General features: G+C 43.0%; 1 protein-coding gene across 3 annotated transcripts in view; it reads right to left on the bottom strand.

Annotated features, from left to right (window-relative positions):
• shroom2a (shroom family member 2a) overlaps positions 1–16,803 on the bottom strand; it is a 50,851-nt gene that overhangs the window by 3,109 nt on the left and 30,939 nt on the right. For 2 of the 3 annotated variants that reach the window (XM_086047882.1, XM_086047883.1), the window contains 7 exons: positions 11,613–11,741; positions 8,673–10,986; positions 8,360–8,445; positions 3,632–4,036; positions 1,896–2,381; positions 879–1,050; positions 168–440 (listed from right to left, as the gene is read on the bottom strand). In XM_086047882.1, the coding sequence (XP_085904008.1) occupies positions 168–440; positions 879–1,050; positions 1,896–2,381; positions 3,632–4,036; positions 8,360–8,445; positions 8,673–10,986; positions 11,613–11,741 (3,865 nt within the window). Of the gene's footprint in view, positions 1–167; positions 441–878; positions 1,051–1,895; positions 2,382–3,631; positions 4,037–8,359; positions 8,446–8,672; positions 10,987–11,612; positions 11,742–13,763; positions 13,866–16,803 lie in introns of all 3 variants that reach the window. The other variant, XM_086047884.1, reaches the window with a different exon arrangement.

The raw sequence follows: 16,803 nt of genomic DNA on the forward strand, positions 1-16,803 counted from the left end.
AAATACTTTCCCATACAATAGCTTCCATTTTCTGTCATTTTCCAGAGCTGGAAATGTATTCCAGACGTTTCCATACTCGCATAGGAAGCCGGCGTACTCTTTGTGCAAGTCTTAAAAGTGAGTCTCAAATCTTCGACTTCACATTTCAAGCAAGGATTTGTACGTACCCGCTCCTCGGGCGTGGCCTCCTCGTCCAGGCTGTTGAGGGCGTTTTCCACCCTGGCCAGGCGGCCCGACAGCGACAGCAGCAGGCTCACCACCTTGTCCAGGTCGCCCACAAACATGCGGAACTTGTCCAACTCGTTGGGCTTGCACACCTGTTGGACGCGCGCCTCCACCTCGTCTCCCAGCGCGTTGTTGTCCAGCACGTCCTCTTGCAGGCTCTGGCGGGCTTCGCGTAGAACCTGAAGCTTCTTGCTCAGGCTGTCCATCAGCTCTTGCTGCACCACATCAAACGCGTTCAATGGTGAAGTTCAACTTTTCAAACTCTGGACATCTTTTTAATGTAACAAGTTCTGTAAATAATGTAAGTAAATAGAGTTTTCACGTGTCTGTGATTTACTTTATTATTCATATTTTTGCTAACTTTCACTTCTACTTCACTATATTCCCTAAATAAAATGCATACTTTTACTCTGGGCGTTTAAACTTTCTGTCTGCCTTTTCTGTACGTTTTGGAATCTTTGCCTGCATTTTCTGCTCTTAAATGTCCATCCTGTTCGGAAAAATTAGGATGAAAGTGAACTACTTAAAACAAAATAATAAATAAATAAATATGCGGCCAATTAGTATTTTACCGTATACTGTCCAGCCCCCTTCACACTGCTCGTCAAGGCCTACTGTAGGCTCATTTATTATTTGTGAGGAGTGCGTCGTACCTTCTTGTTAGCCAGATCCATGTCCAGTTCGTCCTCCGAGTCATCATAGTCCTCGTTCTGCTCCTGCATGTCTTTCATCTTGATGAGAAGCTCAGCTTTGGGGGCCGATGTGCTGTAATAGGCCGAGCTGGTCACCATGGCAACCGCCGCCGCCATGCTGTCCCCCTTCTCCCTGATATAAAAACAGGACATTGTTATTACATCGCTGGAATCGAACATGATACACATGAAAACGTGTTTTACACTCTTCCAAAGACGGGCAGTGTTCAAAATCAGCCCCATCAAATATGTTTTGACTCGATTATTCAACCGATTTCCCTACCAATTAATCTGATGAAAAAAATCTTTTGCATTATTTAAGAACAGAATGAGCATGTGAGGTGCTGTTGTACTGTTGTTGTTCACTTTTAGTCGCCATAGTCACATTCTGGTGAGTGACGTGGGGGTCTGCAAATAAGAGTTGGCTGCTGTTAGAATCGGTAAGCGGCTGACTTTTAACTGGCTAATCGTTAGCAAGTCTGCGTATTTAGTGCCCGGGTGTTTGATGTGGCCGTAGAAGCGTGTCTATAAAAGGTGCTTATTGTGTTACTGTTTGTTCAATAAAGTGAAAGTGAACAGGCGGCTGCGACTATCCTTGACCACTTGAATTACAATAGTGTATGTTTTAACTAGTAGTCGTAGGATATATTAAATTAACATCGATACCTTGCGTTGACGATCACAGATGTGCTGTTGTCGTACATTAATTAGCTCTGCTTTTCTGTAAACACATTGTAGTTTATCTTCTAAACTTTATCTTCTTTTATACACTTTTTCCTCTTGGTTCACCGCTGTCGCGTCATCTAATTTCTACTCAGTGATGATTGAGTCTGTAGTAACATTAGTCTGTGTGTAAAAATGATCGGTGTTAAGCTTTGAGGCAAAGATTTTGTTTGGACTTGAGTTTCAAATCGACTTGTTTGAGTTAATCAATTCATCGTTTCAGCCCTACTCTAGACGGAGTTGAAAATTCCTGACCTTTCCTCAGCCTGCCGCGCAGCGTTCGTGGGTTTGGGGGGTGCTTTCCTGCGTTGGTGAGCTCCTTCCAGCAGCTGCTCGCCCTGAGGGAACAGGCCCTCCATCAGGTCCATAGTGGTCTTCATCTTGCTCTGGTCCAGAATGTCAGCCAGCGACTTGTCCTTGTCCATGATGTCGCGAGCCAGCTCCTCCCTCTTCTGCTCCTCCGACATATTTGGGGTGGCGTCCCTCTCGGGCTCGTCCGTAGTCACACCGGGTTCATCAAGTTCTTTCTGCCGAGTGAAAGTGCAGAAGACCGAGTCCTGCCCGCCGGCTCCCAAGCTGCCGAGCTTGCTAATATCAGGGCCTCCCGTTCCGGCCGCAGAAGCCTCGTCAGGTTGCGGAAACATCCTCCCGCTCTCCATCTCCGGCATTCCCTCTGAGCGCACGATCCTGACGGGCACTTTCTTCACCGTGCTGCTTGGCTTTTCTGTCCCGTTTTCCATTCTGGAATGGAAGGAAAACACAGTGAGAATAGTTTGAGGAGGAGGAAAAAATGTCTGTGGCCACATGCATGCTGATTTTACTGCTGATGTCACTACATGATGGCAAAGTGTTTTTCCATGCCCAGTGACAAGAATATCTAAATGTGCTGCTCTGCTTTATGAATCTAACGGATTAGAAATTCACTAAAAAGCACAAGAAATGCAATGAAACCTCTTAGATAATCGGGCCTAATTTGTAATTTTTTTCTCTCTCTAAAGTCAGCAAAGTCTTTCATTTTGAAAACAAAATATTTCCCTTATCTCTAACCCCACACTGTCCTTTTATTTTAACTAAATGTTTTAAAAAAAAAAAGACAGTCCATGATGATTAAACACAAATGCATTGTATGGTAATTAAAAGCTAAAGGAACAACTGAACTGTACTTTAAAATGTGCTGGACTGAAAAAAAAAAAGAGTCTAAACAGGCTGTATGCATTGCTACAGGCTCCCTTCGAACACAGAATGGTTGATTTTGATTGTATTGCATGTGTTTTAAATGCTGAAAATTGTTGTACCACTTTTTAAAGAGTCACTGGCCTACACAATATTCATTTTGGAAAGTTGCGTAACCCCAGTTCACGCTTGGAGTGTAATTTTAAAATGTTAATTTATTGCACATTATAATTCCCTCAAGGGGAAATTCAACAGCAAATGATCAATACTACAGTGAAATATGGACAGGGCATCGCCATGAAAATCGAAAATCTGCAAGTATTTGACATCCACCCACAAAGGTTTTGTAATTGCCTGTAGATGCTGCAAGATGGCAGCAAAACACTTTTTCATATTAGACAGTTTTTCAGAAAAAATTGGAGGATAGTGCCATAATACATTACATATTGTTTAACTGATTCCAGTTTTATACCTTGATTAGTGAATCACAACACATGGGACTTATTAGACTATTCAAGAGCGACTCAAAATGCAGTGTTATCCCCACTCCAGAGATCAAAATTACTTTGTGGCTCCACGTGTTGTTTTTGTGCCGAAATAGCTCTTTGAGGTTTAAGGCTGCCGACCCTGCTCTGTGAGAACAAGTACTTTTTCCACAGTAGGGTGCCCCCCAAAAAATCTGCAAAGATGGCAATTTGCAAATGCTAAACCACGAATATGTGTCTTAAAATCAAATCATACTCAGGACCCTGTGGTGGCTTCGACTTTCAATAAGCTCCTTTGTGCCAACAAAGTACAGGAAAAAAAAAAACCCCTACCTATTTGAGTCTTGTTCCTGCAGTGAGACGGGCGGCTTGTCGCTGAGCCTCTGCGGGGAAAACTGCGGGGAAGGCGAGCGGCGTGCCTCCATGGCGGCCGGCGTCCTGTGGGAGGAAGCGTGCGCTAGTGTGTGACGCGCAACTGCGCCGACTTGCGCTTTGCCCTCTGTCTTTTTAGCCTCGCTGTTCGGGGTGTGACTTTGGGGGAGCGTGGCCTCGTCTGGGTTGATGTCGGGGCATCTGGGCGTGGGAGGCTTGGCGTGTTCCGTGACCTGAGGGCGTCTGGACTCTTCTGCTCTGTGGTTGACAGCAGCTGTAGCAGTCGTAGAGGCTCTGTGCCCTGTCACGGGAGGAGGTCGCTCGCACTCGGCAGGCTTCTCTCTCACATTGCAGTCATCCAGGAAGCTGAAGATGACAACAAAAAAGCTTTTAATTACACACGACATAAACTATCATCTCCAGCCTTCCGAGGCCTTCGCCTTCCTCTCGCCAGCAGCCACTGTGATTAAAAAAAAAAAAAAAAAAAAAAAGTTTTTCAAGTCTCCTCCCTTGACTGCAGCTGCCAGGAATACTTCGCTCCCACAAAAAGCCTGCGAGGAGGAATAAATAATCCTTCCGAGCGCTTTTAACTCTTCGGAGGAAGTTTGTCTGGTAGCGTGGCACACGTGTCACAAGTGGCGAGAAGCGACCAAGTACAATTACTTTATGACTATGCTTAACTCTGTCATTGCCAGCTGTTTTCTAAGGAAGAGTTCTCCACATTGACAGCTGTTTTAGAGCATTTTGAGTTCTCTTTCAAAACCACAGAATATTATGTTCTGCGACAATATAGGCACTAAACCTACCACAAGTTTTGCAGATCAAAAAGTCAAGAAACTTTTTTTTGGTTAAAACAAAGCAGAAACATGACTTTGACGGTAATATTTTTTGCTTTGTGTCACCTCCAATTATAAAACAAGACCCAAAAAGGCATTTTGACTCTATTTACCGATATACAACAAAGAAATCCGCTGTGAGCGACGTTGACTCAGCGTGTGGTTCAATTTGAATGTCAGTGGCTTTTTTAGATGCTGTTTGTCATTCACGCCATGAAATGTGTCTTCTTTTCTCAGCGGCAAACACTTTGTACTACTGTAACACAACAATTTGTTTATAACCATACACATAAAACAAAGAATTTGAGCATTTAAAACAACCACACAACTTTGCCGTTGGAATGTCTGCTAGCTTAATGCTAACATGCAATGAAAATGTCAGATTCTGGACTTTTTTTTTTTTTACTATTATTTGAAGAAGAAGTCAAGTCAAAAATGTTCTTTGCAATATGTTCTATGCGCCTCCACTAGTCCAAACACAGTAACCTCATTAAATTGTGTTTGTGTAGTAGGAATTAAGCAGAAAAATTAAGCCGTTTTTATCCACCTCAGGGCTATTTTGTCGTGTACTGCCCCCTGCTGATGACTGAAATTGACGTTAAAGTGTCCACGGGCTCGCCATGCGAATGTCACTTCACCAAACCCAGAAAACAGGTGAGCCGTGACTTTTGGGACCACATAGAACATATTTACCGCAAAGAAAGTTTTTGACTTTAAGTAAAGGTGTTGAATCAGTACTTCAACTTTTACTAGCATTCTTTTGCACACATTTTCTACTTCTACTTAAGTACAGAGTCTGAGTACACCTCTATGTATCAGCAGAAGAGCTAACATCAATCCATCAGGACCATGCAGATTCCATTGGCATGCATGTGAGAGCTTCCACACAAACTCAATTAGGAAGTACTGAAGTGCGTCAATTGTACAGTCACGAGATAGTTAGCAATTTACGGTCAAAGGCTAGGTTCACACTGCAGGCAAATGCGACCCAGATCGGATTATTTTGCCCACATGCGACCTGTATCTGATTTTTTTATGACCGGCTGAACGTCTCAATTCCGTTTTTTCTGTCAAATGCGACCTGGGTCGTTTTCATATGTGGTCCAAGATACGTATCCGATCTTTTCGAATGCGTTCGCGGTCTGAACGGCCAGGTTGCATATATCCAACAATGACGTCATCCAAAGCCCAAAATGCGCAGGCAGAGGGAAACTGCTGGCAGCAGGGGATCGAATTTGAAACTTTGTTTTGAGTAACACTATTGATTTTATATTTTACTTGAATTTAATCCCACTTGAAACATGAAGCATAAAGTGGACATTTATGGCGTTTGTGATAATTCAGCCACGGCTCAGATAGATTCATTTTTTACGCACGGTTAAGATGTGACGTCATCGTTAGTGATGTCTCCATGAAATGAGATATTAAAGCCTCGCCTCATAATTTCCCCCAAATACTGTATTTATTTCTACCTGCTACCTAATCGCTTGACTGTATAAATGCCCCGACACGCTGGACCACATTTACTTCAGCAAACACGTCGGGTGTTGATGTCGTGTTTCTTCTTTTGCGCATGCGGGACACTTTGACGATACAGGTGTTCATACAGCAGACAATACAGAGGTCGCATTTATAATGTAATATGAACGCTTACACAAAAAAATCTGATTTTTTCAAAAAATCCGAATTGCGCATTAAGACCTGCGGTGTGAACCTAGCCAAAGAGATGCTGTCGTTGGAGCTTTTTTTTTTTTTTTTTTGTACATACAGATCACGTAAAATTACCACATCATAGCCGTAATTGAATATCTGGCATTGATCCTTCCTTTGCCTCTTACACAGAACCCAGCAAAGGCACCATATGGTCAACCCCAGTAAATCACGGGGCATACATTCTGGTATAGATGATAAATAAATAACAGTAAAGAGTTTTGATGGTTCTTCCCTTCCCACAAACAGAGAATAGGATAGGTTAAGCACCAGCCCTATTAAGAAACAAATCCACACAAAAAAATTCACAAATGCCAAACTCTGAATAAATGGGGGTTTTACAGTTTTGTCAGAAACAGATTGCCCTAAAATCAAATTTTACTTTGCCCACATGAAATCAACATAGTTCCTTGGCACCAAGAAGTCACAAGATGGCACCAAAGTAGGATTTTTGAGCACAAAAATAGCCAATAGGTTATTTTTTTTCAGTAAAAAGTTTAAAAGAAAAACAGCAAACAAAAGAAACAAAACAACAAAAAAAGTACATGTGTATATATATGGGGTCATTTTCTTTATTAGAAACGTAACCAAAAAATGTGGAGTTCTTTGCGGGCTGGAATACATTAATACATTTTCAGTTTATTTCAGGGTGGAAGATTAATTTGATACACGAGTAGATTAAGTTACAAGCAAGGTCACGGAATGACTTAAACTACTACCAAAGTACCTCTATTTTTTTTTTTTTTTTGTGTAAAGACAACAAAACAAGTTGCACCACTCACCCAAAAGGATGCTTCAGGCCTGTCATTTCCATCGTGATGTAAGTAAGGAAGTATGAGCAAGTGACTCTGCTCTCTCTTTCTCAGCTCAGCAGTCACCTATTCCCATCTCCTCACTACTCCTGTATCAATATCACAGACTGGGCGGAGCACACCTGCCAGTCACCCCGATGACAATGATCGTTGTCATGCAAAGGCACACAAGGAGGGTTGCTCTCAAGACGTGATACTCTACACCCCCGATGGTGGGTTTCACCTGTATGTGTGCGTGTTTATTAGGGTGGAGCATATAGAGAAGCTAAAGACTCCTAAATTACTGGTCCAAAGTGAACTGAGGCACCCGGACCATGTGACTAGGAAGCACTCTACTTCCTGACACAAAGCGGCACCACAGAGACGGCGTGTGTTGGCACAGCTGTGGCAGGAGGCCATCACGCTGCGTTGCCCCGACAAATTACAATATAAAGACATCCCTGTTCCTCCGCAGGACACATCAATGAGTGACCGTCTGATTTTGAGGATCCAAACATCTAAATTGAGGTAATCAGGGGCAACAAATTTGCCATTGACGAATTTGTCTTTTCACAGTACAGCCATTCAATCCCACAAACTCATTTATATTTTTTCAATTTTTTTCAAACGTTAGGGTAAAAGAGGGTCTGAAATTGTCTGGCAGTGAATGAGTTCAAAATGATTTAATATACGTACTTGCGAGATGGAAGAACCATGCAGCAAAAGCAGCTTACATAATGGTTGTTCAATGAAGATCCAAATAAAAAAGATTGAAAAAAGAAGCTGGGAGATGTTAGGTCATGCGCCATTATCTGATCCCCAACCAGTGTGATGACTTCCAAGTTATCTTAAAAATGAATTCCAGGGTCAAACTGCTGCCATTACAAACATTTAATAACTCCAAAGACAAAACCTAATAACAGTGTCAAACAAGTATCAGGTAAATTAACTGTTATACAACCACATAAATGTAAACTAATGCAAAATCAACCTTTGAAAACACAGATGGACAAGAACGGCCTGGGAACAGGAAGGTGTTAGGGACTCAAAACTGTACAGGCATCTCACATCACCGTGATGTTGTTTTTTTGAAGGCATATTTTACAGACTTTGTTGACTTTTGGGAGCGTCCCACAACAGAAGACAGGACAGTTACACAAATGCACATGCGGGAAACCATAACCTCCTTGGCAGAGGTAGCAATCAACATAGCGATAGTAGAGTGTATAATGGTGAGGAGGGCAAAAAAAGCATACTCTACCCAAATTAGTACTAGTTTACGCCACACGTGATGTCTACATGTTTACAGTAGCATGTTAAAATGTTCTTATGAGTAACAATAAGCCACACACCTTGAGGCAGAGTCGAGTGGCCCAGTAGGTTTATCCTCCATCTGACAATATTCCTTCTCCGACATTATTGCAGGCACACGAGTAGTCTAGGAAAAACAGGAGAATCATCTTAAAAGGGAAACATTCTTGTGACAAAGAAGCTGATGGTTGTTTCCTGGTTGGTTAAAAGAATGCACGAGAAGATCGACGGCAGTCTCTGCCTGAAACTGAGGCGTGTCGCGAAGAACAAATATTGATTTTTATTGGATCTCTCCCACATTGCGTTTGTCTTCAAAAGATTGATGAGCGCGACCTTGGAAAAAGTAATACTTGCCTGTCCATAGAAGTCGGCAGAGGGTGAAGATCGGGACCTCTCGTGGAAACAGGCAGGTGTGACACTCTCCTTCGAGCTAGGATCCAGAATGTTGTCGGCGGACCGGAATTGTCCGGAGGCTCTTGTCTCAGGAGGCTTCTTCCGGACGTTCCACCTGGCCTCGTACTCGGCGAAGGTGCCAAGTCGTTTCTGGTCTAGGACGGAGTATGTTGGGCCGCCCGGGGGGTCGTCCCTGCTTCTTGTCCCTATCAGCGTGGGCTCAGTTTCACTGGGAAAACCTCGGACTGCGGTCTCAAAGGGATTCTCTGTCTTGGTGGACGTGTGGCTGGGGACAGTTGATTTTCCGTTCTGTTGGTCCGGGGAAGAGCTTGCGCTTTCTACTTCTTTTACTCCAACTTCATGGATTTTGTCCGGTTCGGAGAAGGACTTTACTCTCTTTTCTGCTGCAAAGCGCTTTCGTCCACCAATGCGCAAAGGCGCAGATTTACTGGTCTCGGCCTCTGACAGCGTTGGAAGAGGAGTGAGATCTTTCCTGGCCATCGCCGAGGATGGATAAGTGGGTAAGGCTTCAGCCGATGACTGTTCTCCCAACAAGGGTTCCAGATCTTTCCTTCTGAAGGAAGTAGCTTTAAGCACCCGAGCTTGCGCTTCCTTCAAGTTATCCTTGTATGTGTTTGTGAAGGGGCTGTCTGCCAAAGCTGGGGTGGAGCTCTGATTGGATTTCCACACATCTTGCTCGCCTTGGTTCTCATCAGGAAGAGTCGCCGCACTTTTACTCTTCTGTAGCTTGGCTCTTCTCATCTGGATTTCGTTCTTTAAGGTGGTGGCAAAGCGGTCGTTGCGCCGCATCTGCTTGGACTCGACCGTCTCCTCCGGGTTGGCACCATTTGAGGTCTCGTCCTTGGTGTCCATGGACAATAAGTGGAGGATGGGGGTGGCCTGGGGGCAGATCTTGTCGCTGGCCTGGCTGTGGTGTCTTGTATCTTGGGGGAATTCTCTGTGGTGCAGAGGAAGGGATCGCCGTTGGTTTGAGAGTCTGATCGGGGGACAATTCGTGTACGGAGCCTCTTCATTTTGTGAACTTTGTTCCCTCTGGCTCCTGAGGTCCTCACCAATGGTTTTAGGGGCCGAGGTTTCCAGAGCAGAGGTAACGTGGTGTTTGTTGTAGCCGTTAGTTTCTTTGCCATTTGAGGAATACTGCTGTTGTGGAGAATATTTTGCTTTGGTGACTGCTTGTTGAGGATTCTGCTCATTTCCTGCCTGGGTTAAGGTGAGGCCGGCAAGACTTTGCCTGTCCTCTGGTTTCCCCAACGCAGGCTGGCATTTAGTGACACAGTAGTACCGGCTTTGCCCGCCGCTCTCAATGTTAGGGTCTTTGGGAGCAATTGCTTGAGATGTGCTTAAATTCCTTCTCGTGTTCTGGCCGATGGGTTGAGCAGAACCATTAGTGGGCAGCTCCTGCATGCTGGAGAAGTAGCCCCCGACATTCAGCGGCTTGGGAGCAGTCGCTGGCCACGGTTGGGCAGGAAAAGTGCTTTTGTCGCTGAGATGTCTGTGATGTGCGGGATGACTTTGCCGGACATCGCAGCTGGAGAAGGAGTGCTGCTTGTTTGAGCTGAACTGGGCATGAGAGTAAAAAACAGCCCTGTCGTGTTTCGGGGACAGGTTTTGGCCAGCTCGATCTTCAGCAGAAAGCTTCCCCGGGGTTCGGGAATTGGGCAGTTCGGGATGAGCTACGACGAGCCCTCTTTCCTTGGTTGCGGCAAAACTGTCACTGCGTGCCGGTGGGAGCGGCGGTGGAGGTGAGGGGGAGGAACTTTTCTTTTTCTCCGGAACATGCCAGACAGGTCCACAACTCGTTCTACCGGAAGTGGAGTGGCGGGAGCCAGCCTGGTCCTCAGTTTGGGGGCCGTCGCAGCCTCCCGGCATCTGAAAGTACGTCACCCTGTCGTCCTGTTTGACTCCCTCCATCAGACTTTGGCCGATCCTGCCATTGACGGGCCTTCCTCCGGCATCCCACTGGTTGACTTTGTACAGCACGTTCTCAGTGGAGGCTGCATTGCTCTTTGAAAGCGTGAAATCCGGCGTGCCAGAGCTGGTGGAGAAAGAGCTGTAAGCAGAGTCTCGTTTGCCGCCGCCACCGCCACCAAGGTGCTCCATGCTGTTGTTGGACTTAGCAGGGGACAGCTGACCAGCCGGGTACGGGTGGGAGACGTGCTCTAGGCTGTCCATGCTGCCAAGAGAGCTGTACTGGTCGGAAACCCTGCAGAGGTTGGTTTGCTCCCAACTGGAGGACAGGTCAGTTGACGACGAACTGCGGGTTGAAAATGACCAACAGCGAGTTGCTTATTATAGACTTTAAGTCACATTCACACAGAGATTCATTATCAACATGCTACCGCTTACTTGGATCAAGTGTGAAATATTATAGTTGTGTGTCTTTGAAAAAAAAACAACTAATGGTTGTAATCAGCCTAATAAAACATTCCGCAGAGAGTTGCTCTTTTTTTCTTTTTTGGTGGCGCAGGCTAAAATTCTTGGTGGTTGGTTTGCTTTTAACGTAAAACTGAGTTCTTTAGTCACCAGCAATCTGTCAGTGGAAGGATACCATCATGGTTTGACTCCTGTAATGCACGAATATGCATTTTTTTACCCATCCATTGATAAAACGCTGTATAAATATACTTTTGGATATTTTCCAGGTATTGCAGGCTGTCACTATCAACAGCACATAACTAAAGGCCTGACCTTCACATAGTTTTTTTTATGGCCCACCAAGTCCTTTCCTCTGTTGTTAAAAACAATAATATGATGAGGTGATTATACATTTATGCCACCTCTGTTCTATAGCATTTTCAAATGAATGTGTCCTAAAGGTCAGAATACATGTGACAAAAACACCATCTTTCAGCTTCTTCAAAGCGATCCCGGAAACCTTACCTCGCATCGTATGTGGTGTGCCACACAACTGCCGAGGGTGGAGAAGGTTGTGTTTTGGCTGACTCGGACTGTCCTTCGTTGAACTTAGTGGAGTGCCAGGAGTGCGGTCTGCTTATGGGTTCATTGCGCCTGGACACACAGAGAAGAAAACAAAATGCAGAGTGGATTTAGAGAAACACATACACAAAAAAAGTTGCTTGTCTTATCTCTGAAGAATGATTCCAGCATCTTGTTGAATGTTCAAATTCTGCCCTAAAAATAAAGATGTGACTAAATGTTGCTAGTAAGATGTACCAAGAATTGTTTTTCCACTGCACAGGAATAGCTCGGCTGTACTCGCCTCAGTTTCGGTTTTCGGTGGGAAAGTGCGAAAACCACGTTACTTTGAATGAAAATGGGATATTTATAATTCAAAGTTTATTTGAGAATCTGTATTTTCATGTTGGATAATTTATTGCTGGCTGTAAGATGTTTTATAGACAGTATTCCATTATAAATGAAAACATAGAATTTAGATGTTTAAACAAAACAACACTGCATATTGTTCCCTTACTTATGCAATGTGAAGCAAACCGCAACATTAAAACCAAGTTATTTATCGAACCAGAATTCTTGATGTACACTTACAGACCATCTACCTGATCTGTGTTTGACAATGGAAAAGCATGAAAAGCGAGTAGAGCCATGTTGTGATGAGTATTAGGCTGTGCAGTGGAAAAGGGTTTGAACCATGTTGCCCGTTACATGTGTATTTAAAAAAAATAAAAATAAAATAAAAAAACATCACTGACATCCAAGGTCGCAAAGTTCTGCGAATTTTCTGAGTTGGAAACATTCCATGAAAATTAACAGGAATTATTGGGAATACATGGGGAATTCACACAAAACTGATGGTTTGCTCTTAATAGGGAACTTGTAAATATTGTATAGTTAGGAACAATACTGTACATTTTAGCATAATACTGACTAGTGCTGTGCGATATTAAAGCATATTGTTGTGCAATATATAATCGTTTTCCATATGTTAGTTTTATCATTATTTCTTTTTAAGTATGGTGTAATGGGTAAGCTCTGTTGCTATACATATTTCGTGTTAAGGGACTGTAACACAACAAAAGTCGTCTTTCTATTAGGTCCTCGTGCCTCATCTTTCAGGCATGACTAATCGATTCAAGATCAGTACAACTGCTAACAGTTGGATTAAGTGTAGGTTTATTAGGGTATTACATATTTTTGAATTATATTTTTCCACCGGATAGTTGTGTTTCATTGTATTTATAATCATATTTTATTCATTTTATTGTGTTTTGGAAACAAAATAAGAGAAAGTTTCCATTAATTTCACATGATTTTTAAGAAAGAAAATACTATACAGTATTGGGAAAGATTTTGTTAGCGGGATTTATTGATATGAAACGTTATCCATATCACACATGACTAATCCTTACTATAACGATCAAATTTCAAACAAGTAGGACAGTACCTTGATTTGATGTTTTTCGTGTTATGAGCTTGGTCGATTTTTTTGCTTTGTGTTTAAGTATAAGGTACGAGACGGCCTCAGATTGGCCGCTACTCGAGTGAAGTGTGAAAACAACGGCAAGCAATTTTGTTTTACGGCGATGCCCTCGCATTTGGGCAAGGAGAGCTATCAATTTTGCAAGGACATCTTTTGACAAAACAAAATGTGATATAGTTCCATTACATTACCCTCGATTCCTGTAATTGCCAAGGAAAGTTTCCAATTTGGAATATTTGCAAAATGACCCACGTTCCCACCCCTTGACAATAAAACTAAAAACAACACATCACTTCTCTAATAGTCACATATTGACAAAGAACATACCCTATAAAGTGGTGCATTCTGAGATGCATGTCGGCAAAACAATGACAGCACACATCAGAAGACACCCAGTAAGACCTCCATACATGCTCTACATGAGGAATGAAGCTAACGACAATCCACATGCCAGAGAGGAAGGCTACAAGTCGCTACGGAAAAAGGAAGAAGCAGCAGCTAAAATGAAATAAATAAATAAATAAAAATAAAGATGAATGTGGAAGGGGTTTGTTGGTGGTGGTGGTGGTGGGTATGCGGCGACATGAGGGTTAAGCTACTAGTGGTCACTGGATGACGCCACAGAACTGTACCTCATGGAACTTCGCAAAATCTTGGTAAGGAAGCTTCGGGCCACATGCACGTCATTCTCTGAGGGCATTTTGTGAGCTACAATGTCCACCATTTTCATATTCCTGGGCAGCAATAGAAGGAACACACATACCAACAGACACACTAAGAACTCTGCAACAATTGCGTTGGCATCACGAGACATGGCATGATGCGGCGTCGCGTCCATTCAAGATTCTGATGTCACTCACTTGGCCTTGCTTGCAACCGAACGGCACACATTCAACACACGAATACTGCAGTAATTATACAAAACCACACCCTTTCTTCAAATTCTCCATTATTATGTTTGCTATAGACATGTTTTTCTATAATACAGTGTTATTTTGTTTTATTAAAAACACATTTTGGGGGGCTGGAACAGAGTTTTAACTAAATTCAGTTACTCATGGGACAAATTAAACTCAGTCAAGGGATCACTGTATGTCCATGAACAGAGACAATAATAAAAAAGGGTTACATCTCCCTCTGCTGGCCCAGTTGATGCATGATTCACGCAGCAAAGACATGTATCCACCCATGGACTCATTATGTGACGAGGACATGGCGGAGATGTCCACAGACAGGAACATATGGTCCGCAGGGTGACATGAGGCTAGAAAGGGGGCAGCGGAGGAAGGAGGGGGCTGGGGGTAGTGTGGCTTAGTGATGGGAGAATCTCTTACACAATCAGATCAGCCACTTCACCCCTTTACAGCAAGCTGTCGTCTGCCTCCCGGTTAGCCTTTCGATCTTCCATCAGCTCAAAAACTAAAACCTGACGACAACACTCGGGTGGGCAACCTATGACCGAGTATGGATACAGATTATAATGGTACAGATGAGTTCCCACGAGGACTGTAACGGTAGTAGCTTAATTACAATTTCGCCAACTTGGGAATTTTTTTGTTCTGGGCTGTCAGTCAATTTCTTTTTTTTTTTTTTTTTAATGTGAACAAAAATCTGACTTGGGTGGGCTTTATACACGCTGCCCCTAGGTGGCGTTAGAGAACTTAACATCCCGCCAAGATAAGTTCATGTTGGTTGCCTCGCGGGGAAAGAAAAGGTGTATGTTGCATGTTGTGCTCGCATTATGTTCTATGTGACCCCACTAGTCTAAACACTTTTAAATCAAAATGTTTTTATCCATCTCAGTTGGTTGCCATTTTGTCCTGTATTGCCACCTGCTGTCTGCTGATATTGACGTCACAGTACCCATGGCTTCAGTTTGCTAATGTGATGGCTCACTTGTTTTCTGGATTTGGTTATGTGACGTTGGCAAGATGATCCTGTTTTAAAACATTTATTCAAGTACAAATTTTATGAAATTTTTAGGTGCAATACCCTCTAATTTGCTTTTACTTGGGAAAAATAATTAAAAGTACGTTTTGATCAAAGACTGTTCTAATAGCTTTCTTTGATGGTTGATACGATTCTATTCCTGTAAAATACAACTGTAGACTGACACACCAAAGACGTACAACTAATAAGGCATTTGAATTTGGCTTTGCAAAGTGTGCAAATTATTTGGGATTTCTTCAATGAGTCGTCAAGAAACTTTTTAAAGTAGAACTACGTAAAAGTCCGTCAGTGACTCTCTTCTAAGTTTGGCTGCAAAGTGAGCAGAGGTCAGCTGCCACCGGAAGTAAATGAAACTGAGTTAACTGAGTTTTTTTTTTTTTAACGCTTTATAAAATTTAAATTCATCTCCATAGTTAATGCTTTCATTTTGACAGCCCTACTGTATATATTAAATTTGAGAACACAGCTTGGGTGACTCTCGGCTTGTTTGCGTTAGTCAGTTGTTGTAAGAGTTGTTAAAAGCCTGCATGATGTTATGATGGTCAAGAAGAATTTCGGACAAAGCTTTCAACTCTGATTAGACTCGGACCCGACAAACAAAAACGTTGGGTTCAAGGGGTTGCGCCCCTTCGGTCACCTTGACTAAAAGGCCTTCAATGAATCCATGACAAGGAGGTCTTCCATTTCTGGAAAACGACTATCAAAAACATTGCTTTTAAAAGGACATCCAATTTTTTTAAAATTGAAATGATTCCTCCGAAAAATAAATAATAATTGCGGATTAGCGTTAAAATCTTATTGGGAAGACAAAGAAAAAGCTAGTGTGGCGGAAGTCCCATCTCCGGCGTTTCTGGGGGCACTCGCAGGCAGCCACACATGGCGCCGGCCATTGGTATGCAAATGAGGGCGGCTTTATTAGGCCTATCGTCAGGGCTACAGCTGGGCTGGTGCAGATATGCTCGGAAAGTGAATCAGTTGGTCTGCAGTATGATGGGGGGCGGGGGCGGGGTTGGCCCAGACCACCATTGTCACATTTTATCGGTAAGGATGCAAAGAGGTGGAAAGTTTGCAGTAAACTTACAGGATATTGAATATTATTATTCAATTTAAGTAATGAAGAAATTTTGTGGGAGGGAAAAGTGCTTGCAATACAGTGGTGACTTGAGATACAGCCTGGTTAGCTTAATGCTAACAAACAATGCAAAACGTCTTAGGCTAATTAACAGCACTGTTGTAGGAAGCCCTATAAATGGCTATTTGAAAAAAATTACGGAGCAACACATGTAGACAGATAATACTCAAAGACATATATTCTTTAACCTCTCCAAAATCAACTAATATATCTGAAGTTTACTGAGGACGGTCTCCATGTATGTACTGTATACCACCTTGTCTGTATTATACTGCCCCCAGGTGGCCAGGGTACACAAGGAGAAGGAGCAACACAATGCCTATTGAAGTGAAGCAAAAAATGTGGCCCAAATTGTTTCATTCTGTGCACTCTTAAATTATGTCATTACCGTGATTACTCAATTTCTCAAAAATGGTTTTGGGGGAGGCTTGAATGGATTACTCGCATTTACATTTCGATGGGGAAAGGAATGATTTTAGATATACCGGTAAGTGGGTTGAGATAACTCGTCGAACGTCGTCAAGGCACAAATGTAAGTGTAACATGTAGGGATAGTTAATACCACTTTTCTTTCAGACAGATACCTGTAT

This window comes from Filicampus tigris, chromosome 12 (assembly GCF_054856515.1).
Source record: "Filicampus tigris isolate MCC_2025a chromosome 12, RoL_Ftig_1.0, whole genome shotgun sequence".
In the NCBI taxonomy this organism is placed as follows: Eukaryota; Metazoa; Chordata; class Actinopteri; order Syngnathiformes; family Syngnathidae; genus Filicampus; species Filicampus tigris.